The sequence below is a fragment of the Sitophilus oryzae genome, unplaced genomic scaffold (genome assembly GCF_002938485.1).
Source record: "Sitophilus oryzae breed Bouriz unplaced genomic scaffold, Soryzae_2.0 scaffold_1640_pilon_pilon, whole genome shotgun sequence".
Taxonomy (NCBI): domain Eukaryota; kingdom Metazoa; phylum Arthropoda; class Insecta; order Coleoptera; family Curculionidae; genus Sitophilus; species Sitophilus oryzae.
Window position 1 is genome coordinate 1159702 of NW_022146326.1, and position 26096 is coordinate 1185797.

The 26096-nt window shown below is 33.9% G+C and overlaps 1 protein-coding gene across 2 annotated transcripts in view; it reads right to left on the reverse strand.

Annotated features, from left to right (window-relative positions):
• Window positions 1–890: 890 nt before the first annotated feature.
• The window catches only part of LOC115880696 (zinc finger protein with KRAB and SCAN domains 1-like), a 60390-nt gene continuing 35184 nt past the window's right edge, over window positions 891–26096 (reverse strand). The window contains exons 5-7 of one of the 2 annotated variants that reach the window (XR_004049926.1): window positions 22747–22897; window positions 2036–2894; window positions 891–1525 (exon numbers count right to left, since the gene is read on the reverse strand). Coding sequence is in view for 1 of the 2 variants with exons in the window: in XM_030897978.1 (XP_030753838.1) it covers window positions 2629–2894; window positions 22747–22897 (417 nt within the window). In the remaining variant the exon portion in view is untranslated. Of the gene's footprint in view, window positions 2895–22746; window positions 22898–26096 lie in introns of both variants that reach the window. The other variant, XM_030897978.1, reaches the window with a different exon arrangement.

A 26096-nucleotide genomic window follows, 5' to 3' on the forward strand; every position in this document is an offset into this window, starting at 1 on the left:
ATTCGTCAGTTAAAATAAAACTTATGTAAATTTTTGAACGTATCAATGAACGTCCAAAGAATTTGAAAACGTGTTTTCCTTTACAGGGTCGGTATTTCTTGTAGGTGTAAGTAATTCTATATTTACAAACAAATAGTATAAAAACAGGCTGCAAAATTAAGTAGTAGCAATTAACACGAATTATATCGTATATTGAATAACTTGTTATTTCTGTAAATTGCGACTTTGAAAATTCAAATTTCCAATTTTACGCGCGATTGCCAAGTGTCGTGATGTTACTGACTTGATATCTTAAATCTATGCCATGTCTCATTGATCTATAGAAGACAAGAAAAACTAAGTTTTACTCTGTGTAATTCGCCAGTTAAAATAAAAACTTATGTAAATTTTTGAACGTATCAATGAACGTCCAAAGAATTTGAAAACGTGTTTTCCTTTACAGGGTCGGTATTTCTTGTAGGTGTAAGTAATTCTATATTTACAAACAAATAGTATAAAAAACAGGCTGCAAAATTAAGTAGTAGCAATTAACACGAATTATATCGTATATTGAATAACTTGTTATTTCTGTAAATTGCGACTTTGAAAATTCAAATTTCCAATTTTACGCGCGATTGCCAAGTGTCGTGATGTTACTGACTTGATATCTTAAATCTATGCCATGTCTCATTGATCTATAGAAGACAAGAAAAACTAAGTTTTACTCTGTGTAATTCGTCACATGTTGAATATCTTGTTATTTTGGCAAATTGCGACCTTGAAAATTCAAATTTCTAATTTTAGGCGCGATTGTCCAGTTCCGTGATGTTACAGACGATAGGTAATGTTGATCGAAAACGCTATAAATCTTAAATCTATGCCATAATATGCTCCATTGATCTATAGAAGACATTAAAACTAAGTTTTACTCTGTGTAATTCGTCAGTTAAAATAAAAATTTATGTAATTTTGTATGTATATTAACTTCACAGGCAACAAAAGAATTAGAAAACGTGTTTTTGTTTACAAGATTTGATTTCCTTGTAGATGTACAGCAAACTTATGTAGTAACAGTTGACACCAATCATCAATGTAGATATATGGCATATGCAGATACAATTAGACCAAACTTATGCCAATTCGTCAATTTAAACTAGCATTTTTGTAAACTGCAACCTTGAAAATTCAAATTTCCAATTTTACGCGCCATTACTCAGTCTAGAGTTGTCACTGACGGTAGATGGTATTGATTGAAAACGCTATAAATCTTAAATCTATGCCATGTTTTATTGATCTATAGAACACAAGAAAACTAAGGTTTACTCTGTGTAATTGGTCAGTCAAAATAGACACTTATGTAAATTTTTCAACGTATCGAGAATCAATAGAATTTGAAAACGTATTTTTCTTTACAAGGTTTGTTTTTCTTGTAGATGTAATTCTATATTTGATAAAACTAAATAGTAGGCAACATGTAGCAGAATTAGACAGAATTAGACAGAAGTAGTAGCAATTGACACGAATCATCAATGTAGATTTTCAGTACCTACTCTGATAATTCGGCTACATGTTGTCATTTGCAAAAGCGCTAAATCTTCTTAAACCACATTTCATTGGCATATACAGATACAACTAGACCAAACTTGTGTCAATTCGTCAATTTAAACTAGCATTTTTGTAAACTGCGACTTTGAAAATTCAAATTTCCAATTTTACGCGCCATTACTCATTACTCAGTCTCGTGTTGTCACTGACGGTAGATGGTTGTTGATTGAAAACGCTATACATCTTAAATCTATGCCCATGTCTTATTGATCTATAGAAGACAAGAAAACTAAGTTTTACTCTGTGTAATTGGTCAGTCAAAATAGACACTTATGTAAATTTTTCAACCTATTGAGAATCAAAAGAATTTAAAAACGTATTTTTCTTTACAAGGTTTGTTTTTCTTGTAGATGTAATTCTATATTTGATAAAAATAAATAGTAGGCAACATGTAGCAGAATTAGGCAGAATTAAGTAGTAGCCATTGACACAAATCATCAATTTTCAGTACCTACTCTGATAATTCGGCTGCCTGTTGTCATTTGCAAACGCGCTAAATCTTGTTAAACCATATTTCATTGGCATGTACAGTTACAGTTAGACCAAACTTGTGTAAATTCGTTAATTTAAAGAAACATTTTTGTAAACTGCGGCCTTGAAAATTCAAATTTCCAACTTTACGCGCGATTACACAGTCCTGTGTTGTCACTGACGCTAGAGGGTGTCGATTAAAAATGCTATAAATCTTAAATCTATGCCATTTGCTTCACTGACCAATAGAAGATAAGAAAACTAAGTTTTACTCTGTGTAATTCTTCAGTTAAAATAAGAACTTATGTAAATTTTTCAACGTACTAATGAGATACTTTTCTTTACAAGGTTTGTGTATTCCTTGTATGTAAGTAATTCTATTTCTGATAAAAAATGCAGCAGCTACTATGACAATTCTGCTGCCTGTTGTTATTTGAAAACGCCATAAATCTTAAACCATATTTCATTGGCATGTACAGATTCAATTAGACCAAACTTGTGTAAATCGTAAATTCGTCAATTTAAACAAAACATTTATGTAAACCTCGACCTGGACAACTCAGATTTCCAGTTTTAAGCACCATTACCGAGTCCATTCACGCCACTCACACTGGCTTTCAGCTGATTGACAGCGCGGAACATGCTGTCGATGACCACCTCTGGAATGGAGGAATGCTGCGACTCCCTGTGCCTCCTCAGGTCCACTTTTCTCTGGAACGCTTTCTCGCACAGCCCGCACGAGAAGGGCTTGTAGCCGGTGTGTTTACGCATGTGCGTAATCAGATTGGACGATTGGCTGAAGGCTTTCGTACAGACGACGCACTTGTGCGGTTTCTCGCCTGCAACAAAAAGATTAGATTAGAGCGATTGGGGGCGTGGTATATGTGATCGGTTGAGGGGTTTCCAGGAGGGGGATTATTCGCCTGGATTAGGCCAAAGGGGATTTTGCCAGGGATGTAATGTTAGACAAACGGTGCATTTTTGCAATTCTGTAAGGTGTATGTTGTTACCAGTGGCGTTTTTATTTTTATAAAAGGGTTGGTAATGGGTTCAGTTGTTCAGTGGGGGCTGATAGGATTTCGTTATACCGCGTGGTGCATAGTCGTTGGAAATATAAGAAATTGCATGCCAATTTTGAACTGTCCAAATATTGGCTCCCTTGTTCATTTTATAGTGAAGTTAATATAGGCTTTATATGTTGATGGTCTCTAAATCGACCACTTTAATTTAACCAATTAATCAGTCGTGTGGAAGTGTATTATCGCCCAGTTTATTTGCTATGCTTATTTCTATGCGCGCTTTTGCCATTTAATCAACGATGTCTATATGTTGGCTGAATAGGCGCGAACTGGTCGAATATTTAACCGCGGTTGAGTATTCGACCAGTGAGCACCGGTGACACTAAGTTCGCTGTGTGTCATATAGGCAATAATTGTCGTCTAAGCTTTTTCTATGCAAATTTCGTGTGATAAAAATTAAAAATATAGAAACAAATGTATCTGTGACGTTTATTTCTTTTTATTTAGACCACCAAATTTACGGCTCGGATGATATTTTCTATTTCTATTTCTTTATTTTATAATCATCTAATATATGGGAACATACTTTTATATTGCTTGATATAATACTCATTTATTTATAAGTATATACTTATAATAATTTATACATATTAAATTCCAGATTTCATGGATATGCCATAATTGCAACATTTAAAAGAAAGCAATAAAAAATCTTTATATCCAGTATAAATCACCAAAAGCATATTTCATGTCGTGACAGAAAATCAACCACAATTAATCCTTATCTTCAATTTTCTATCTGAAATAGCTGAATTTCTGTTTGTATTATAAAAGAGGGACACGACAGTGAATTACTGGCCGTAATAGAACATTGATTAATTAAAAATATTATATCGAAAGCTTCGGAGTTTATAAAAACCATAGATAATACAACTGAAGAGGAGTTTTCCAGGTTCTTGAGTTCTTCTTTAATAACCTGGAATGGGTATCCTCCAATCATCTAATACAATCGAAAAAATTTCTCAGGACTTACGACCGAGAAAAGTCAAAGGTTTTTCTTGATTTAAGTAAGAACAATTTTGGGATTGTCACGGGGTTTTTAACAGGACACTGTCTCCTGAATGAACACTTCAGTAGATTGAAGCTGAGAACAAAGGCGAATGTAGATTCTGTGTGGAAAACGAGGAAACACCAGAACGCCTCATCACTGAGTGCGCCGAAATTACAACCATTCGTATCATAAACTTTGGTACATCTGATATCGGAGATGGAGATACCAACGAGGAAGATAACCGTCTCAGATACTAGCTTTTGTCAAAGCTCTGAGACTGTATAATGAGTTATTTACTCCGAAAACTAAATACTCCGAACCAATAGGCACCTACCCCAGTATCCTTCAGGCAGAAATTTGCGCTATCGAAAGATGCGTACAGTTTATCTTAGATAGGAACTATCAAAAACAGGAAATTGCCATCCTATCCGATAGTCAAGCAGCACTTAACTCAGTCAGCGATCAACTCAGTAACCATCAATTCGAAGTTGGTCAAAGAATGCCTAGAGAAGCTCAACAAATTAGGCAAAGAAAATAAAGTCCTCCTACTCTGGGTGCCTGCTCACCAAGGGATAGAAGGCAATGAAAAAGCAAATGATCTAGCTAGAAAAGGAGCGAACACTCCACTAACTGAACCAGAACCGTTCTGTTTTCCAAACGGGAACCAACTGAAAGCGGATCTGAAGAATCTGGAAGACTCCATCCGTAACTTGGAATGGATGTCCTCCAACGGTCTAAGACACTCGAAAAAGTTCCTCAGAACTTATGACCGAAAAAAATCAAAGTTTTTCCTTGATTTAAGTAAAAACAATCTTCGGATTGTCACGGGGTTTCTAACAGGACACTGTCTCCTCAACGAACACCTCAGTAGGCTGAAACTGAGAAAAAACGGCGAATGCAGATTTTGTGGGGAAAATGGGGAAACACCAGAACACCTTATCACTGAGTGCGCCGAGACGACGACCATTCGTGCCATGAACCTTGGTACGTCTGATGTCGAGGATGGAGAGCTGGCCTCTGTGGAGCCGTCTCAGATACTGGCTTTTGTTAAAGCCCTGAGACTGTATGATGAGTTATAACTCGTTATAACTGAAGAAAGGGGAACACACAATAGATCTAGAAGGTCGCAGCATTATATTAACGACTTGGTACTCCAAAACGAGTCTTTTTTGGGAGTGGTCGTGTGAGAATCTTTTTTCTAAGCAAACACCCACTGGCACTGGTTAAATCCCAAAGGTTTATTTATACCATAGCAAAATACGACTACACTATGACACTATACATCAGATAAAATGATGATACAATTCATAAAACGGCTATTTTAGTAATTGATTATGTTTATTTTTTATTTCTCCATACACTGTCTATGGTGCATTAGGGTAATTTGTTATTACAGCTAATGATCTTCGATCTATCGCAAAGCAAATAACTGGTCAACTATTACTTTACGTTCTGTATCGTAATAAGCTGTCATTACTTGAAGTTGATTGTGGGTCGAATTATTTTTTGTGGGTATTATCATACGTAAATGGGCATTATAAATAGAAATGCGGCTGTTTGTAGATTTAATTATATGCTTATTTGTTTTTACGGATAATAGAGACATTATTCGTATACTTGTTATGGATGTCTGTATGTAATCAGCTCAATATGTATATTTTTTTCACTCTGTAGTTTTCTATGAGTCAAATTTCTGCTGCATAAAATTTGGATGTAAAAGCAAATTTCCTGTTTGTTTTAAATTTGGTAATTACAAAGCAGTTTCGTTAAATATAGGACAATTAAATCTACTGACGTGCATACTTGCGTCTGTGATGTCAAACATTAAGTACTACCAATGATTGTTTCCAATAATATCTATAATAAAACTTTATTTTAAAATACTCTAGAAAAAGAATGTATATACTTTTGAATGTATCTTATGTTCTTTTTTAATTTAATTTTTTTATATGAAGAATGCATTTTTCTCAAAATGTCGATAAGAACGTTTTTCGTCTTACAAAGACAATTATTAATAAAATAATCAACATAAATTCATTTCCACAACAAAAAATCATTGATAAAAAACTATTTTGTATTTTTAAAAATAATCTTACACCATGTATTCATTCTTATGATTTTTTTTAATAAATGACCAAATTAACCTTTTTTTAAAATAGGTAAGTTGACCTACATTGTTAAAAAAATGGCGTCACAGTGGTCGTTGAAATGACAATCGATGTTAATTTCTGTTAGACCAATCTATGTCAATTTATCAAAAATTAATGTTTAATTTAAAAAAGAAAGAAAGTTACCAGAACAAAAACAATTTTTAAATAATAATATTTATTGAACATATTTGATTGTCTGGAAACTCTCTTCATTATTAAGTTTCATTTTTTGACAAAGACCATCAACATCAGTCATGATTGTCAATTCCAAGAATACTATGAGGTCTGTTTTTTTTTCTGGTTTGGTTAGTTTCATTTAGTTAGCCTGATTTTTAAAGCAGGGGACTAATGGAACTACAACACATGACATAAATCAATCAATTTAAATGTTTCCTAGGTTTTTCAAACTTTCTTGGTACTATCGGTGATACTATCATAGGTGCCTATATAATTTAAGGCAATTTAATGGAAATGTCAAACAACCCAGTATCAGCACAAATTTGTAAAAGATTGCTTAGTACAAAGGTTTCTACTTCAAACTGCGACGTTCAGATAACTAATTTTTTTGCCCATCAATTTTGGATTTTCCGCACTGTCCAACACGAAAGTTTCATTAACACTGTTTTTATTTTATTACTAATGTCGTTGCAGTGGTTTAAGTGCTATAATTGGGTAGTTTATTTGTTTTTGGACGTTGTTAGTTTGTATTTGCTCGCCACGTGTTTGTTTTTGGGATTATTTCGGGTATATTTTACGCAAACGGTAATAAAAATAGACAAAACTATTAAATATGTACCTACATTGTAGCTTAATTAAATACTGTTACGTTAATTCTTTTTTTGACTTTAAATATATCTATAACATATTTTGTAGAAAAAAATGTTAATTATATTATGCATTTTTTAACACGCGATTTTCATTGTTGCCAACCCACGGACGCGCTGACTAACTAGAATTTAAATTTCGCGCTGGAAATTCAGATGGTAGCTCTGCTGTAAAAAATGTCAAGTTGCCGCCACTTATTTATTCATTTCCTGACATTGTCATTCGTTTTGACACTTTAGTTTTGTATTATGAGTTTTTGGTTCAAATAAGTAGAGTTGTGATACTTTAAGCTGCTTTAAGCTTAAAAATTATTACTAGCAGATCTTGCAGTCGAACATTGTTCTTTTTAGTGCGAAGTGTACAAGATAGCTGCTTAATAGCAGTAAAAAACTCATGTACTTTATGTCCTTTAAGTGCTGTTAACAAGGTGAGTTTTGTTGATGTAAATAATAACTGTTTATATATTTATAATTAATTTATTTTGATTTCCTAAAATATTTTGATTAAAAGAAAATATAAAAAAGTGGACAACGCTATGCTGGTCAAACTTAATCACGCGACTAAAAGTTTATTTGGTTTGGACTGTATGTAACAATTTAGGTTGTTTACATTTTTCTTTTTTAATATAGGTATATTATTTTTAGGGTTTTTTTTCTTGAATCATTATGTACATAATATATACTTACCTTTTTTTTGTTTTGTAACAAAATTGATGAATATTTTGAAAAGATAGTCAAGGTTCTACGTAATCAGTACCTAGTATCATATGCGGGTGTCACCTTCCCAAAATTTTATTTTTAGCCCAACTAGGCAGGGATGGAATGATTTAAATCGGCAGCTGAATTTTGAAGCGAACATGAATATTTATGATTTGTTACTGCATCATAAAAAATATAAATTCATTTCTGAAGAGCAACAAATCATTTGGTTAAAGGAATCTTCTTAAATTTTTAATCTTGTGATCTAAGAAAATTGAGCAGAAAAAAGAGCATAATCCTATATTATTTTTAACTACAATTTAGACTATAAATATTAGGTCCAAAATATGGAAAATTAAGTTAAACGAAGAAAAATTTGTTCATGTAATTTTTACAAAAAAGAATTTGAATATGTATACATCTATCCGTTATGTAGCTACGGGGCATCCAAAGGGGGAAGACACTATTCTCTGTTACCGTTTAATCGATGTTTCTAATATTCAAATAAATATTTCTTAAAGAGTAAGAGGAGTATTCTTTTACAATATTAACTACCTCGAAAAACGTTATATTATTAAACCAAAGGGAGAAGTTCAAGCTAGAATTAAGTTTTAATTTATTGGATTTTCATTTCTTCAGAAGAAACTTATGTCATTATCAACTGATTTTTATTTATTATTCATTAACATTCGGGGCACTGATCTATTTAAATATTAATTTTCTGTATAAGTTTGGCTATTAAGAGATATTTATTTCTGATATTTTGAATTTTGTGGACATAAGTATACAGGGTCGCTTTTATGTATGGAAAGGGCCGATTATTAGGTAAAATTTCGGAGGTACCGCAAAAAGTTAAATACAAAAGTTATAGGATTTTTAAATATCTATTAGCGAGTAATAAATTTAAGTATACAGGGTCGTTCATAAAGTCGTGGCACATCAAAGTTTCATTTTTTTAAATTGTAACCCCCTGTATATAATTACAGATTTCAATTCTTCCTTCAATTCTAAACAAAAATCGAAATACAAACAATGGACTTCAAACCAACCGTTTCCGAGTTATTAACTTTTGAAAATATCATTTAAACAATTCGATTTAATGAATTTCGATGTATTTGGTTTGATTTAATGATGCCATTCTACCGAAACTGTGATACTGTTGTAATGGGTTTTTGCATTTCTGTTAGCTTCTACTAAATTTAAGTATACAGGGTCAGTCATAAAGTTGTATCACATCAAACTTTTTTTTTAAATGACACCCCTTGTATATTATTGCATATTTCAATTATTTCAATTCTTCCTTCAGTTTTAAGCAATAATCGTAATACACAATGTACATAAATTGAAGAATTGAAATGTTAAACTAAAATCTTGTAATTTCCAGACTTGATATACTCTCATTTCATACATCTATAAATGCTAACTTGAGAACTAATGTTAAATATTAAGTATCACAGTCGAAATTAATTAAATCAAATTGTTTAAGTGACATTTTCAAAAGTCAATAACTCGGAAACGGTTGGTTTGAGGTATATTGAGGTGTGTTTCGATTTTTGCTTAGAATTGAGGGAAGAACCGAAATATGCAATAATATACAGGGGATTCCATTTAAAAAATGAAACTTTGATGTGCCATGACTTTATGACCGACCCTGTATACTTAAATTTATTACCCGCTCATAGATATTTATAAACCCCATAACTTTTATATTTAACTTTTTGCGGTACCTCCTATATTTTACCTAATAATCGACCGTTTCCATACATAACAGCGACCCTGTATATTATTTCTGTTGTACTATCAGTAACGTATAGCAACTAAAGTTGCTGTACATTAGCAACTTTAGTTTAAATATCAAATAATTTAAATAAATTACAACTAATTTGTGGAAATTTTCATACTTTGATTGCTAAACACATTATCATTGGAAATATTATTATTGCTTGAAATTAAAACGGCTTCTTTAAATTTACTTCCGCACAATTTTTGTTATAGTCCGACCACACATGGTCTGCAATACCTAACTGCCTTGTTTTACCTTTTTGCTTATGTTTTTATATATGTTCGTTAAAAAACGTCATTCAATTCTCTTTCAAATAAAGGTATACTGTTGTGAATAAATATCAAACATTAATGTTCTTTAATTCACTGTGATAATAAAAAAATGTTTTTCAATGAAAATAATCTAGAAAGTTTGAACAACACCGCGCAATACATATTGGCAATATAATCAATTACTGACGAAACCCAAACCGTGTACCTATACTGCAATCAGACTTAACAATGGGCGTAAATCTATTGAAGGCATTCTTGATCATTGAACAATTATATCAAGTGGTAATTATTTCGAAAATTTAATGCGTTTTCGGCCCAACTTTGATTTGGATTATCTTTTTACATTAATGGAAACGACCTTCCCTGCTAATTGTATTTGCTGGTAAAAATCCTCATTAATGGGTCTCTAAACGGTCAAGTCGCTTTTAGCTAACGATAAGCTCCTCTATTTTCGTAATTATACGTAAATTACTGATTAAAAATTTCAGTACAGTAATCAATTGAAAGTAAATACGCAAGCCTGCATTTTAATACTATAATCGTGCCATTTGTCACAAAAAATGGACCAAGGTTTATAGGTTTTATTAAATAATAATAATAGCTCCCGTATACTATAGCGTTTAACGCCTTGGGAGTAGCAAGGTACAGCTTGCCATACTAGAGCCATTCGGTATACAAGGAAGGTAATGTGGCTAGCACTACGCTTCAACCGCCTATTATCTCAGGATTGTGAATCCCAAGTACTCATTTAACGCTGAGTCGACCTAGGTACCCAAACTATTTTTATTTTAATAAAAATAATCGGCTGATGAAATGCCGGGTGTGGGAATGGAACCCACTACATTCAGATTGGTAGACGAGAGCCTGTAGCTCTATGCCACCGGGCACCGCGAAGGTTTTATTAAAAACTTACTTGTTAATACAGGGTGCGTCTCAAAAGTGGCCTATACCTATGACTTTTTAATTTTTTCAGATAAAAAAAAACAATTTTGGTATGTTATTTGACTGGTTGACGTATTCAATTGTTTTTGGTCACTTCCTGTTTCACCGGAAATGACTAAAACTTTATTCGACAGAAAACGATACTCTGAATAGAATGACATATTATATGTCAACTTTTGACATGTTCGCTTAAAAAAATCGTATTTTAAATTTCAATCTAGAGTGCCACGGTTGTGTTAAAAACACTAATTTTTAATCAAGGAGCCTTGGAAAAATAGATTTGATCGTCTGTTTCTCGTGTCTTGTCTTGGCCGGTTAAAAGATGCTCAAATCGTATTTTTAATCATATCTCAATTTTTTTAAATGAAATCAGGGTGGCTCATAAGCATATTTGGAAAAAGCATTTTTTTACGAATAATTTGTTACCACACACTTGGTATTTCGAGTCAAATTGTCGCGTATGCTACAATTTAAAATGAACCATATGCGAAAATGTCAACAGTTGACATATAATGTGTCATTCTATTTAGAGCCTAAGGTTTCTATAGAATAAAGTAAAAAAATACCGAAGGTGTCATTTAAAAATCAAAAGTTGTAGTCATTTCCGATGAAACAGGAAGTGACCAAACACAGTTGAATACGTCAAAACACCAAATCTCGTTTTTTTCGTATGAAAAACTAAAAAAGTTATAGGGGGTGAGCCACTTTTGAGACGCACCCCGTATATTTTAAATATAATTTCTTCTCTAAAAAACGGGAAGGTTAATTTTTCAATCCTACATTTCGTCACACATTTTTCAAAAAAGTCGAAAATATATTGCCATTTTTATTTGCCCTCTACAATTAAATAAGCTTGAAAATAAACGCCATATCATATTTTTTTATGATATACATATATACAGTACGTCTGCTGGATCTGTGTCTATGAAAGGAATGCGGACAAAAAACATTTAAATAAACAGAAATATACTTTATACATCGACTTGACGAGTACGCCACCGCTAATCGCTCCGCCCACTCATTTTATTGGCTACTTGCAAATTTGTCGAATTTTTATTGATGGGACGCGTCGTCTAATTTTGTACGAAAAACATCGAGAGAATATCGTTTCCCCTCTCACGGATACCCTGTAGCTACAGAACGGACAAACGTACAGTAAACACCTCATTTTTAAAAAAGGAATTAATTTTTACATTCGGTATTAGTAATTAGTATACCTAATATTACTAGACATAAAGATTAAAACTAGAAAATGTTAATGCATAAAATATTTTTTTTTACTTCAAGCTTCACGCTTCTCCCAGTTATATCAAAATAATTATATAGAAGTGACACCTATTTACGCTGTAATTACAAAAAGAAGGTCTGTCAAGGTAACCACGTTTGTTTTATCATTTACAGTCATTGTTTATTTATTTTTTCTTTATTTTTATGTTTTTTCCTACTAGCATTTTTAAGTAGGTACATAAAAAAGAAGTAATGAATCGTTTTAAAAATTTTATCGCTTAAAAGCTTTAGCAATTATCTAGTTAATTGCCTATATTTAGTAAATTAGCCAGACGTATACCAACCAATTATAGCGTAGGGTAATCACTAAGCGTATACCTGTAATACATAATCTTGGTACTATAATATATTTTTAAAATAATTGGTCAATGTTATCATACAGAACAGGCAACTTACCAACCTTGCAGAAATAGTGCTAAATATTTTGTAGGGCATTCTCTATCGACGGTAATTTAAAAATTAATAATGAAAGAGTTTTGCTTTGTTGAAAATTATCCTTATACCCTTAAGGTGGATATACAGTTTTGTCCTCGAATTGTTGTATATTTAAGATACATTTATTTGAAATGAAATACCGTACGATAGAAAAAAAAACGGCGTCAAAGGTCGATGATAATTTTGGCGAGGTCTATGTCTAGATATCGTTTACTAAAAATTGAATAAAGTTTGTCAAAAATTAACACTAATTATAGAAACATTACTACTACCAGACTATATATATATTACTACTACCATAAATCAACAGAAAAAATAAGTTAGCATGGAGTACTTATGGAAGAAACTCAATCATATTCAAATCTAAAATCCCACTTTATCTAAAGAAGAAAACATTCGACCAATGTGCACTACCCGTCATAACCTATCCCTAGGCTTTGGCCTAGGAAACCTGGACACTTAAAACAGACATCATAAGGAAACTGCAGGTCGCCCAACACTCAATGGAACGAAAGATGCTGGTGATAATCAAGAGAGACCGTAAAAGAATAGAGTGGAATACGACAAAAGACACAGGTAATAGATGTCATTCGCAGAGTCAAATGGCAATGGGTAGGACACCTGGCAAGAAGAACGGACCACAGATAGACCACGAAAATTACTGCATGGTACCCACGAGAAATTAAAAGACCTAGAGAAAACCGAACCTGAAATGTGATCATGATATTAGGAATTTAGCAGGGATAACTTGAATAACAACTACAATGAGAGTATCTAAATATGTTAGGAAGACAACACCATAATTAAAAATGGCTGAATAAGCTGAAAATTATGATAGAAACATTAAAAAAGGATAGAACGTTTCCACATTACTATTTCAAATTCAATTAAACAATCGTATACAATTCAATTTATTTATTTTTCCCATCGGCCAGCAACCTCACAATAAATCATAATAATTAAGCCCTAAAGACACCGAAGCGACAATGTATTCGATGCTCCGAAAGGCATACGAGCGACACGTGCCCTTCAGGAAACGCGTGCGTAATGAGTGTGAACTAACCTCGCTCCCTTTACCGCGCACCCTTTTAGCGGTACATAGGCCGGTGTGTGGAAGCGTCAGCCGCTTACCAGCACTTCCGTTCGTGTGTGTTTTCATTACCTTATTATTATCGTCGTCGTCCTCGTGTTTCAATTGGGATTTGTCGAGCCGTGAAAGGGCCCTTTATAGGGTTCGTCAGTACGTATCGCGTTACGCCGCTTTAAAGCAGATTGTTTTAAACTTAATAATGATAGTGTTAAATATATACCGTGTCGGCAAGAAAAAGCCTTGTGTCGGTATTTACATGTTAAAACTAGACATTGCGACCTTTTCAGATTTATTGTCGTCCTCTTCTGAGCCTTTAGGTTAGATTCTCTAGCCCTATTATTTTCAGCAAGTTTAGAAATTTGGAGACTGAACCCTCCATACATATACATACATATATCCTCCTATCATCGTCTGTTACCGAGAACCGCACATTTGCCAGACTGTCGCACCGACATAAAATCTGTTCTGTCGTTTCCTCTACAGATTGATAGAACCTGCACATGCATGGCTTCGTCTTTTAGTCCCATCAGCTTTATATGCTTATTCAGCTTACAATGCCCCAATCGATGTTTCTCATAAAAAATACACGATGTAAAAAAAATTGTATATGGTCCGTATAGACAGAAGACATAATATATGCTCCGTACAGAAAAGATATTCTAATTAATAACACAAATAGGAAATAGTAGAAGAATACATATATTTGGTACAACTAATATACAACTCGGAATCTCTACTACCAGAAATTAACCGAATAATTAAGTTAGCATGGAGTACATGAAAGAAACTGAATCATGTTCAAATCTAGAATGCCGCTGTATCTAAGTAATAAAACATGCGACCAATATGTACTACCAGTCTTGACCTATGCATACAAAATCTGGACCCTTAAAGGTTGATTCTCACTATACCTTCCATATCAGCTCCCTTCCGTTTCCCTTTTTTTCCATAACAAGGGGCCGTCCTCTGTCGGAAACACTGCGACCTGTGAGGCCTATTGTGTTTGTCCCACTTCTATATCTGCACCCATTCTCCTATCCCTGTGCCCTGCACTAGCTTATGCAGGTCCTTGATAGGATGTAAGCATAGTTCCTCCGGTTCTAGCCTAGCTTTCCCAAATAAAGAGTGTCGCTTGCGATCCAGAGCCTCGCAATGCCATATTATGTGCTCCGCTGTTTCAGGATCTTTATCGCAGAGTCTGCAGCAAAGACTTCCTTGATACAGGTTGAGCTTGTTCAGATAACACTTGACAGCCATGTGTCCTGTCAAGAGGCTTGTTGTAATCCGCACTTTATTCCAGCTAAGCATTAGCAGTTCTTTTGCGGTTTTAGAGCTAAGTCCTTGGATAAAAGCTTTGCTGTGCCTGTGCCCCTGTCTGTTTCTCCAGTGGACATTGTGCTTTTCCTTGATCCAGAGTTTTAGTGCACTACGGGCCATACATTTGGGTATTCCATTGAGTACTGGCTCTGGACCAAGATAGGATGCCGATGATCCCTGCCTAGCTAGCTCATCGGCTTTTTCGTTGCCTTGGATGCCGCTGTGGTCCGGCACCCAGATTTCCGTTTCCCTTCAATTTACATAAAATATTATATCATGTAAATGAATAGGACATTGCAGACTATCCGTTCCGTTTCCCTTCCGTTCCATATCCTTTCCTTCCATACATTTTTTGGCGGACGAATTGAAGCGTATCGGAAACAGCGTTGTCAAGTCCTTACATTTGTACCAGCTCTGTTAAAATTTATTTATTCTTTCGCATGTTAATTAAATCTATTACCTTTTTCAAAAGATACAAATTTTTAAAATAAAACTCATAATTTCATAATGATATAAATTGTACAATAAAAAGTATGGAGCTGATATGGAACGGAAGGGTACGTATAGCGTCAATACAATAAAAATACGGAACGAATATGGAATGGATATATGGAATGGAAACGGAAGGTATATTGAGAATCAACCTTAAAACGGACATTATAAGAAAACTGTGAACAGATGTGAACAGATTAGCCCTAACAGCAAAAAAGAGACGTTAATATAAAATTTACTTTTTTATAATGACGTTTTAACAGAACGTCAACGATTTATTATACCTATATTAATATACGTAAGTACCATATTATTATGGTACCACTTCCTGAAGTTCGATTGTGTGTTGATAGTAGTACCATGATTTCATTTAATTTAAAATTTATTTTCTTCATTTTAGAGCATTTAAATAAAAGCTTGTTTTTAAAAAGATTTTTTTAATTAATATTTTTTTTAAATTTCTGTTCCAGTTGCAAAATACTCTGCTGTTTTCTAGATTTATGACTCTTGTCTATAAAGAAATCTTAAAGTATTTGATAATTCTATATTTTGTATATTTATTAGATTCAAAAAACTATTTAAATAGGTACCGACAACAATTTTCTGCACTATTAATACCGACGAGTTCCTTTCGACCATATCTAGTACTACCTAATAACTCAAATGAATGCCAATCAATGAAAATGTTTTTGCAAATTACGCTAAACTCGTATATTTTCCCATTCATTCGGATATATAAAATAAATCTGAATGTATAACTGATGGGAAAAGAGTAATTTAATGATATGTAAGTACGAATGTTTCTGCTAACCATACATCCTGTATCCAATCGCTAATGACAAGAAGGAATATTTTTTCGACTATAATCAATGCTCAACATTGAAAATATATTTTTATCGTTTTTTTGTTTCTTTAGAAAAAAAGGAATATGTGGATGGGTTTGAAAAGATATATTTATGTTTTTATAAAGATGCCGCTTCCCTATAAGTTAATGTAACGAAATGAGGATTTATTTCTTTGATCTTTGAGCTTCTTGTAATATTTAGTTCATACAAGACATAAATAGAGGTATTTAGAGTTATTTTTTCTTTATAAGAAATGTGCTTTCAAACGACAATTGATAATAATTATTGTCGGATCTAAACTACATACATCAAAATCAATTTTTAAACATTTGCTAATGCCTATGCTTAACCAAACATTATGTAAAAACAACATTACCCCAGTATTAGTATATGTCTGTGAGATACGAAGAGTAACAAAAATATCTAAAAACCGCCTACAGGTGTTTATTAGGATTTTCGGAACCGGAGCTGCTTTTCGGAACCGGGAACCGGGGTACGGTGCCTCTTATAGGAACCGGATTTCCCGTTTTTTTCGGTACTGACTAATTTTTGTTCAATGGTGGTGCAGTTCATCAATTAGAAAGCAAGGGATGGTTTTTCAAAGTAAAATGGATGAAAAATTAAGATTTTTAATGAAAATAATATCAAATTATTAAGTAATCAGTGATGAAAAATTAACCATACCATACCATACCGCCATTACTCGCTGACGAGTATTTGACACTCATCAGAAGATTTTCTTTCATGAGCTTTTCTGTGACTGAAAAGCCCAATACGTGATGTTATCTGTCTACCGCACTCCAGACATTCAAAAATCTCATTGCTTCGTTGCCTCTTTACTTTTTGGTTGTCGCTCTTAACTGACTTTACAATTCTTCTCCATTCCGTTCTATTGTGAGCTGCCTCTTCCCACTCATTCTGCTTGTTAATTCCCTTTAAGTTTTTGGGGAAAATATCCTTGAACCTTTTGAGTTGTCCACCCGGCCTCCTCTTACCGTCTACAAGCTCACCGTAAAGCACAGATTTTGGTATGCGGTTTTCTTGCATTCTGCATACGTCCATCTTAAGCGGGACTTTGTAATCATGACTTCAATACTCTCGCAGTTAGCTTTTTCAAGGATCGATACGTTTGAGACGTGATGGAACCATTTTATTCTTAAGAGTTGTCTAAGATGTCTCTGTTGCAACTTGTTTAATGCGTTCATGTATCGGTGGTACGGCATCGGCACTCAGGTTTCGCTTCCATATAACATGTTGGGAATTATTATCGCTCGGTACACCGCAAGTTTCGTTCGAAAAATTAACAGGAACACAAGTAAAGAAAAAAGTATAGGTAACTTAAATTTCACATGAAACAAGATAAACAAACTTAACTGAATTTGAGACAAAAGCCCTAAAAGATTGAATTAAAAATGCAAATATCTATTAAAACATAACATAATAAATATCAAAAAATAACATCATAAGAGAAAAGAAGCAAGAACAATAAGAAATAGCATCATTATACTTATTTAGAAGAGTTTGATTTCGACCGTTAGAAAGTATCGAAGGACTTTCACACGTAACAAAAAATAATTTTTTAATTATTGTTACCGAGGACCGGTTCTGTGATGGCCAAGAAGATCTAAGAACCCTAACTGGTAGTACCTATTAACATAGTTTAAGGAAAATAATTTCCTTATACTATGCTATTAATAAGAGTTTCCGGAACCGTACTAAAATATTTTCGTTTAATGATTGTCACTCAAAAGCAAAATCGATAAAAAATTGAGTTTCAAATGGAAATAATATCAAATTATTTAGTCATGAGAAAGTAAACATGAACACAAATAATGAACAGAAGCGAAAAAAAAAAGAAAACACATAGGTAGCTTAAAAATTACATCAAAAAATAGCAACCAACCTCGAAACCAACTTGACTAAATTTGAAAAAAAAACATTTTCAATTAAAGATGCAAATGCCTATAAAAACATAACAGAAAAAAAATATATATAAATAAATTCGGGTCAGAACGTCCTACGACGTTGTCCGATGCCTAATTTCCACCCTGTGCGATTTTGCCATTGATCTTCGGTCAGATTTTTCTCGCTCATCGACCTTCTTATTCCTTCCATCCATGTTTTCTTGGAACGTCCTCTCTTTCGTTTACCAGGTGGTATCCAATGAATTACTTGTTTTGGAATTCTTTCATTGTGCATTCTTTGAGCGTGGCCGTACCATATTAATTGTTTTTGTTCTATATCATTTACTATTGTTCCCTCTATTCCCATCTGTCGTCTAATGTCTTCATTTCTGATCTTATCCCTCCGTGAAATTCTCATTGCTTGTCTAATCGCGTCCATTTTTGTTGTCTCTAATTTGCTTTTATTCTTTTCAGTGAGTCGCCATGTTTCACATCCATAGAGTAATATGCTTTTAACTAGTGTCTCTTTTATATTATATTTCCTGTTCTTTGTAATTTCAGTGTTCTATAGAATGTCATTTATGCATCTGATAACTCTTCGTGCCTGTATTACTCTGTTGTTTATTTCTCTATATTTATCCGTTCCATCTCCTGTAAATATCGAACCCAGGTACCTGTAATCTTTACATGCCCTAATTTCCATATTATTGTCCAAAATAAGATTTTCTGTATTGGCTCCAATTGGAAGGTATTTTGTTTTTTCTGTATTTACTGTGCGAGACCCCATTTATCGTATTCTTCAATTATTTTCCGCACCATATATTCCATGTCATCTTTGTCGTTTGCAATTATGGCTTTGATGTCTCAAAAGAACCGGGAATTTCCGGTACTTTCGGTACCGGGACCCTAGTGGCAGAAAACTATGCGTCTTGCTGGAATGACGATCTTGGAATATCTAGATCTATCTTTCCTCCTCCATGTTTAACCGAGGGATTTACGTATTTTGGGTGTAGCCTTTTGCCTTCTGGACGATGTACCCATCTAGCACCATCACTCCCAAAGATGCAAAATTTTGATTCATCTGAGAACAGCACCTTTTTCCACTCTCGGGCGGTCCACTGACGATGAAAGGTAGCGAATAGTAATCTCGCATCCCGGTTTTTCTTTGACAATAACGGTTTCTTAGCAGGTCTTCTAGCCTTGAGACCAGCTTCAACTAGGCGTTGCTGAATAGTCCTGGAAGAAACCTCTGGTTCCCCCAAATTGGCCAATACCTGTTGAGCTGACATTTTCGGCTCCCTTTGAACTAACCGTTTAATGCGACGATCAAAATGTTTATTGGTTTTTCTATGTTGGCCACCTTGTTTTAAGTTAACTACACGACCGCGATTCCGGAAATTTTTAATTGTCTTCGACACAATATCTTTTTTGACCAAAAACCTTGTTGATATGTCTGCCTGCGACATGCCACCTTTGTAGGCGTCAACGATGCGTTTTTCAAGTCAATTGAATAATGTATACCCCGAGGCATTCTACAAAGCAAAATGGTTACTTGTATCAACACTCTCAGAAAACTAACACTGCGTAAAGATCAAGTTGCTCTAATTTTGTCCAAGAATTTCATAAACATATTTGAAAAAATGGAAAAAATTACCGATAAGGGATACATTTAAGTCAACAAATAATCGAAATGTTTTGGTTGAAAGAAACATTCCATTGCAAAAATAAATAAACCGATTCAAATAAATGATGGCAGTTAAATTCACATTTTTCTATAGTTGCTCTAATTTTGTCCGATACTGTATATCCTTCGAAAATTTCTGTGGTGCTCTGGAAGCTGAAATTATTTGAACAGTACATTATTTTTAAACGGGGCTCTTTTTTGGTGTTCAATAGAAAAGTAAAAGTGAAACGAAATCCTTTTATGACGTGGGTATATCTTTCGAAAACGATAATCGTCCACGACGCGTGACAATTTCGATTGTATTCGCTGCCCCCCGACCACGACGATCACGTCACCTCGGCACGCAACCGGACACAACCATTACCGATTGTCGTATATCTACACACATACACACAATCGCATATACATATCTGCATACTATACGCGACCGTGCTGGCTGCACCCCTCTTCCGAAATAAATTATTAATTGGCATCCACGTCTCTTCTGATTACCGATCGCCAGATTTATGATTCATTTTACGACGAACCATCAATCACCGCTCACCCCGCCCCCCTCCCCCTTCCGCGGGCGAGCCCCGCCTTTGTGCAGCACATTCTAGCTGGCTTTGATTAATACGTATGGCTGTCATTAAAGTCGAACTTGGCCGATGCACACGCTCATATCGCATTCAGGAAAAATACGAATAATAATAAATAACCATACAATGCGTTTTCCTGTACGTGTGTGCGTGTACACGGGCTCGCGACTTGATCGACGTCTCCTCTTAACATCCATATTAATGTCCGGCGGGTCCTCCGAGTCGAGAAACATAATGGATAGGTTCGACGAAGGCAATCGTACGGGACGTGCATGAAATGGATATGGAATAAACCTCGAAATCTCCACACCTTATTGATATGATTTTGGTTGGCATTAGTTGACAGCTTAAGGTGTATTCACACCCATGCAGTGTTGTCAGAATTGAAGGATTTCCTTCAATATGAAGGATTTTACAGTTAAATTTTGCCGAAGGATTTTCATCCAAAAAGAAGACAATATGAAGGTTTCTAGCAGTTTTGCACAATAAAAATTGTTAAAATATGTAGTAGGAGTGTGTATTTCTCTATTATGAAAGTTGAAACTTGGATTCTCCCATGAGACGAATAGCCATATTAGTGATGGGATAACTTGAGCGAATATTCGCTCGTCGTTGAAATAATAAATAGATTGAAATTGTTAAAACTACGGCAACCTCGCTTAATATCGTTGCATGACGCAAGCTCGACACGGCGGCGCGGCTCGGCGTCTCAAAACCAGTTGTCACGCGGCACTTTTGGCGAACGGTTGGTTCGTTGGTTGTCGATGGCATTGTCGAAATACGTCGAAAAAATAGCGAAAAAACAAAATACGTATTTAAAATTGTCGAGTGAAACATGTATTATAATGAATCATTTTATTAAATTTATTCCAAAATAAAGTTATTTTGCAGCATAACAAAGATTTTCGTAAACGTCATAAAGGTAATGTTTAAATTAATATACGGTGGTTTTGGTTAAGTTTTCATTGAAAGGATAAGTACTAAAAATAATTAATGTGCTTTTTTTCTAGAATTATTAGATCTATTAATCTTTTATCACTGATAAAAGATTAAATTTAACATTCTTAATTTTTTGTGTAGAAATTTGTCTGTCAATTTATAAATATATGAACTATGTAGAATGTGGATAACATAAGAGGTCGCAACACTGCAAGGTTTAGATACACCCTAGAGAAATCTCAGATGAATAAACAAGTGGCACTAAAAAGTTTTTTATAATTTCCCGGAAAATGACAAGAAAAATGTTAAATTTTCAACAATTTTTTTTCGCGAAAAATCCTCGTAAGCCTGTTTCTATGGTTGAAATTTACTACCAGTTAAAATACTTGCACTTATTTCTGAGATACCCTGTATACTATAGGTATAATATAATATACTTTACGTGGAAGTAAATAACAATAAAAACAATATAATCAAAATAAATCTAATATTATGTATAAAAAAACTTGGTTCAACTCGTTATATTAGAAAAAAAACCTAATTAAAATAGCAGAACTAAAACATATAATCTTAGTACTTAATCACTTAAACATAGTATTCTGTGCTAAAATTCGGAGTAGTTTTCTTTTTTTAAGTTTAGCCACTAAATATTAGCTATAAACCAAATATTAGCCACTTAATAACAAAAGTTGTTTATGCTCCTTTTGCCTTTAAGTATAAACGTCTGTGAGCTAAGAAATTACTATTTTCTCTGTGTTTCCATATCTCCAAAACCCAACATATATTTTCCTAAACAACAACAACTTCCTCCTCCTCTCTAATAAAGCTAACCTGATGAAAATATAAACTTCACCAAACGCTTATCGTCGACCTGGAAGATGGTCGACTTACGAAGTAATTTGGCCATTAATAATAGAACAGCAAAACTTTGCAAGGGTTATCATTTATTTAAACATACGGACATATCACTGTTTCAAAGTATCAGTTTTTGATTCATTATTAATGGATCGAATGTATGTGAGGGTTAAAGTTTTATATCAATAGGGGTAACAGAGCAAAATAACGTGGTTATAAGGGTTTATTTAATCCCAGAGAAACATAGAAAACGATAATAGAGGGTGACCTGAGATACAGAGGGATTCAAATATATTTTTACACCAAGGTTTTCGTTTTTTTAAACGGGATGTTGTTGTAAATGGAAGTAAATTTTTTATAACCAGTTCATATTCTTCACTGTCTACGTGTGTTATGATGACTCAACATATACAAGCAATATACTAACCAAATCAAAATGATTTTGCGTTCCCGATATTCATAAAAACAACAGGAGAATTGTTATCAATACAATTGCAATAATATACCTAATAGAAAATGACTTACCTGTATGAATATACGTGTGCTTCTTCATATCAGACTTTTGGTGGAATCTCTTGCCACAGTATTGGCAAGGGTACGGCCTAGTGTCCGAGTGAATCAGTAGATGCGTTGACAGTGTTGACGATCTCTTAAACGACTTGCCACATTGTTGACACTGTAACAAAATGAACAGGTTATCAGTGCCAGATCTACAAATAAAGTTAGTAACACCTAAATATACGGTGCGCTCAACAATGGTTGAAGCAGTTGGCAATACTGTGCTAAGAGTATTATAGGATTCGTGATTATCGATCGAATTATCGATCGATATATTCATAGCTAATGTTTGCCATTTATATGTCAGTTTTTTGGATTCTCTTTTACTTTCTTAACTGAAAATTGGCTAAAAATTTTGATTTTGTTATTCGCGAAATCGCTTTATGTGTTTTTCAATACAACTACAGTACTAATATCGTTAAATTTAGTGATAATCTATAGTGATAATGGCTGATAATTATTAGTATATATAAATATAATTTATTGCCAACCGAACGAGCAAAATTACAATAGAGCCCAACTAGCATTTATAGTGGCAGATACCTACATAACTGGTACTAGCAAAGCCGCTACAAAGTGGACGGTGACCATCGGCGTCGTATATTCGTAGCTGCTAGTAACTGCGACCAAAATGGGGAAAGATTTTGAGTAGCCGGGTAGTGTCTTGGGTAGTTTTCGCCACTAAAATGTTACTATGATGTAATGCGACTTATCTGTTACGAAGCTACCTAGTCGCGGGTCCATGGCAGCCAAGTGTTATCCACCGACGCGACATGTGGAACTTTCGTTAAACTGTTAAACTTTATTCGTAGCGACATCTTCCTTCAATTTCACATTTCATAGAAATAAATGTCACGTCGAAAATAACTCTGGAAGCCATTATTAGGTACTTTTTCAGTATTTACCGTGCGATTTAACGCCTTTTTAGATAAATTCCAGAACGCAATCGACTTTACTGAATAAAATAGTGGGTTTATATGACAACATTTTCGATCGTCTCTAAAAATATTTCAAATTATTATATTATTTGCAATAGAAACTCATGTAGTAATTAAAAATAATAATAATTTGCTTGAAACTGGAATCAAACTTTAAAATATTAGTCCACTGTCAGAAGTAACAAAATAACTAAGGAAAAAGCTTTAATCTAGGTATATTTAGCTTGAAAACGCATAATGTTTGAGCCATTTGGCTGTTCGTCTAAAAAGTCATGAAAACATATGGCCGTTTAATCCGAAAAATACTTTATAGTTTCATATACTTCCACAAAGTACCGGGAACAATAACATATTTGGCCAACCCTACCCGCTTGGAACTTTAAAATCTTTGGATTGATAAAGTGGCAATTGTAGCTACCCAAAGGTGACCAAGAAAGTTACCTGCGACACCAATTGGTGTTAAGGGAACAAATTTGCACTATAACGTTCCGCCTTGTCCTTTGAAGTTCTCATTTGGCGACGCGACGACGCGAATATATGCCAATTCAATACAGAATGACGGCATTAAATTGTTCGTTTTTCAGCACCCTCAATAAATCGTTCAGAGCTACATGAGTATTTTACCGCCCACTCTTTTAGCTCTTGTTTTATATTGTTGTTGCTTCTCAAATTAGTTCTCCTCTGAGATTCAGTTTCAGATGAACTAACACTACTCTCATCTACAGAAACAGCTTCAAAAATGTCACAGTCACTACCTGATTAATGATGTTCATCAGTAGGATTACAGAAAGATGTAGTTTTTGTTTCTGATGTTGATGCTTCGGCTCGCAGTGATTCCTTTTATTTTCTTCGGTAGAAAGTACTAGAATATCTAAATTTCTTTTTATTCACCTTAGGCATTTTACAAAATTTTAATAAAGCTTAAAAGCAAGTAAAAGAAAGCACTAAAACAGAGCAGCACACGATGCAATCTGAGGCAATTACATTTATTAGGGTATATTAAGTTATGGTCACTATAAAGTAGCCGTTTTTGATCCCCGTGGCTTTTTAGTGGCAATGGATGAGCGACGGCTACTTTATAGTGACCTAAGAAGGTTGCAGTAACCATTTTGCTACTTTCAATGCTACTATAAATTAGAAGTAACTAGGTGTCGTGGCCGCGGCTACCCCGTATTTAAATTAAAGTAACAAAACTTAATGGAGGCATTATGGTAGCACTTGTTAGTAACCCCGCCTACATTGAAAAGTTACTATAAAGTTTTTGGTCTTTTATGGTGTCATATTCAAAGAGTCGGGAAGTTCCAGCCACTTCTTTAAATTACATGTTTGCCACTTGTAATCGGGGTGTTTATTTTCCACTTTTATGGTAGGTAGGCACTAACCAGTCACTCTCAAAATATAAGTGTCTATTCCTTATAGAGTAACATTTTAAGTGGCAGAGTGGGTCTAGGAACTATACTTTAGGGGAAGTGACATTTTAAAAAGGACTGGGAACTATATTTGCTAGTTGGGAGACTAATAACTGATTATTCCAGTCGCTTGAGAAAGAATAGTTTGAATGAAATAGAAAGAAAAGTGGTTGGCTGAACGTTGAAAAAACGCGGGACCATAGTAACTAAGAAAAAGACCAATAGCCTAATAGCTATTTCAATCAGTATTGATCGCTCTGTACACAAGTCTATTGATATTATAGTATAATAATAAAATATGTCTTCACTTCAATAAGAGTCACATTATATTTTTAAAACAGAACTCTTTAAAAAATATAATGTGACATTGACTGAACATTTTTCTACAAATCAGGAAGTTCACTTAAATGAATTAATACCCCGTGTATCAAACTAGTTAAACATAAAATTGTGCTGTCATCATGAGTGAGGAACTAATTTAGTACAGCCGTTTTATTTATTCCTACGAATTAATCTTCTAACCAAGTTTGCGTGCTACATTTCAATCTAATTATATGATATTAAGTCTTTAGACTATTAATTTGGTTAAATAACGACAAATCAGCACTTTTCAAGATACGGACAATTCGGTTTCAATCTTCCACAATATAAAATACATTGGTAGTGTCTGGAAAAAATATTAAAATTAGGGAAGTTAAATGAAATGTTTTTTTGAAAAACAGTAACCTAAATAAGTAATAAGCGAAAAACTCAACAAATCTTTGACAATTTTAATGATTTCTGATGTGTTGGATTTGCTTCCGCCACGAATAGCAGAATAACTATTAAAATATCGGAAAATCACAAAAAAATATCCAGAAAATTATATTTTAAATTAATGCTAGTTCCATCTTCCGCAATTCGTCATCTGAAAGCATGCAAGGTCCAAACCCCAAAATGCACAGTGCAAGACTGCGGTCTTCCTTATTTT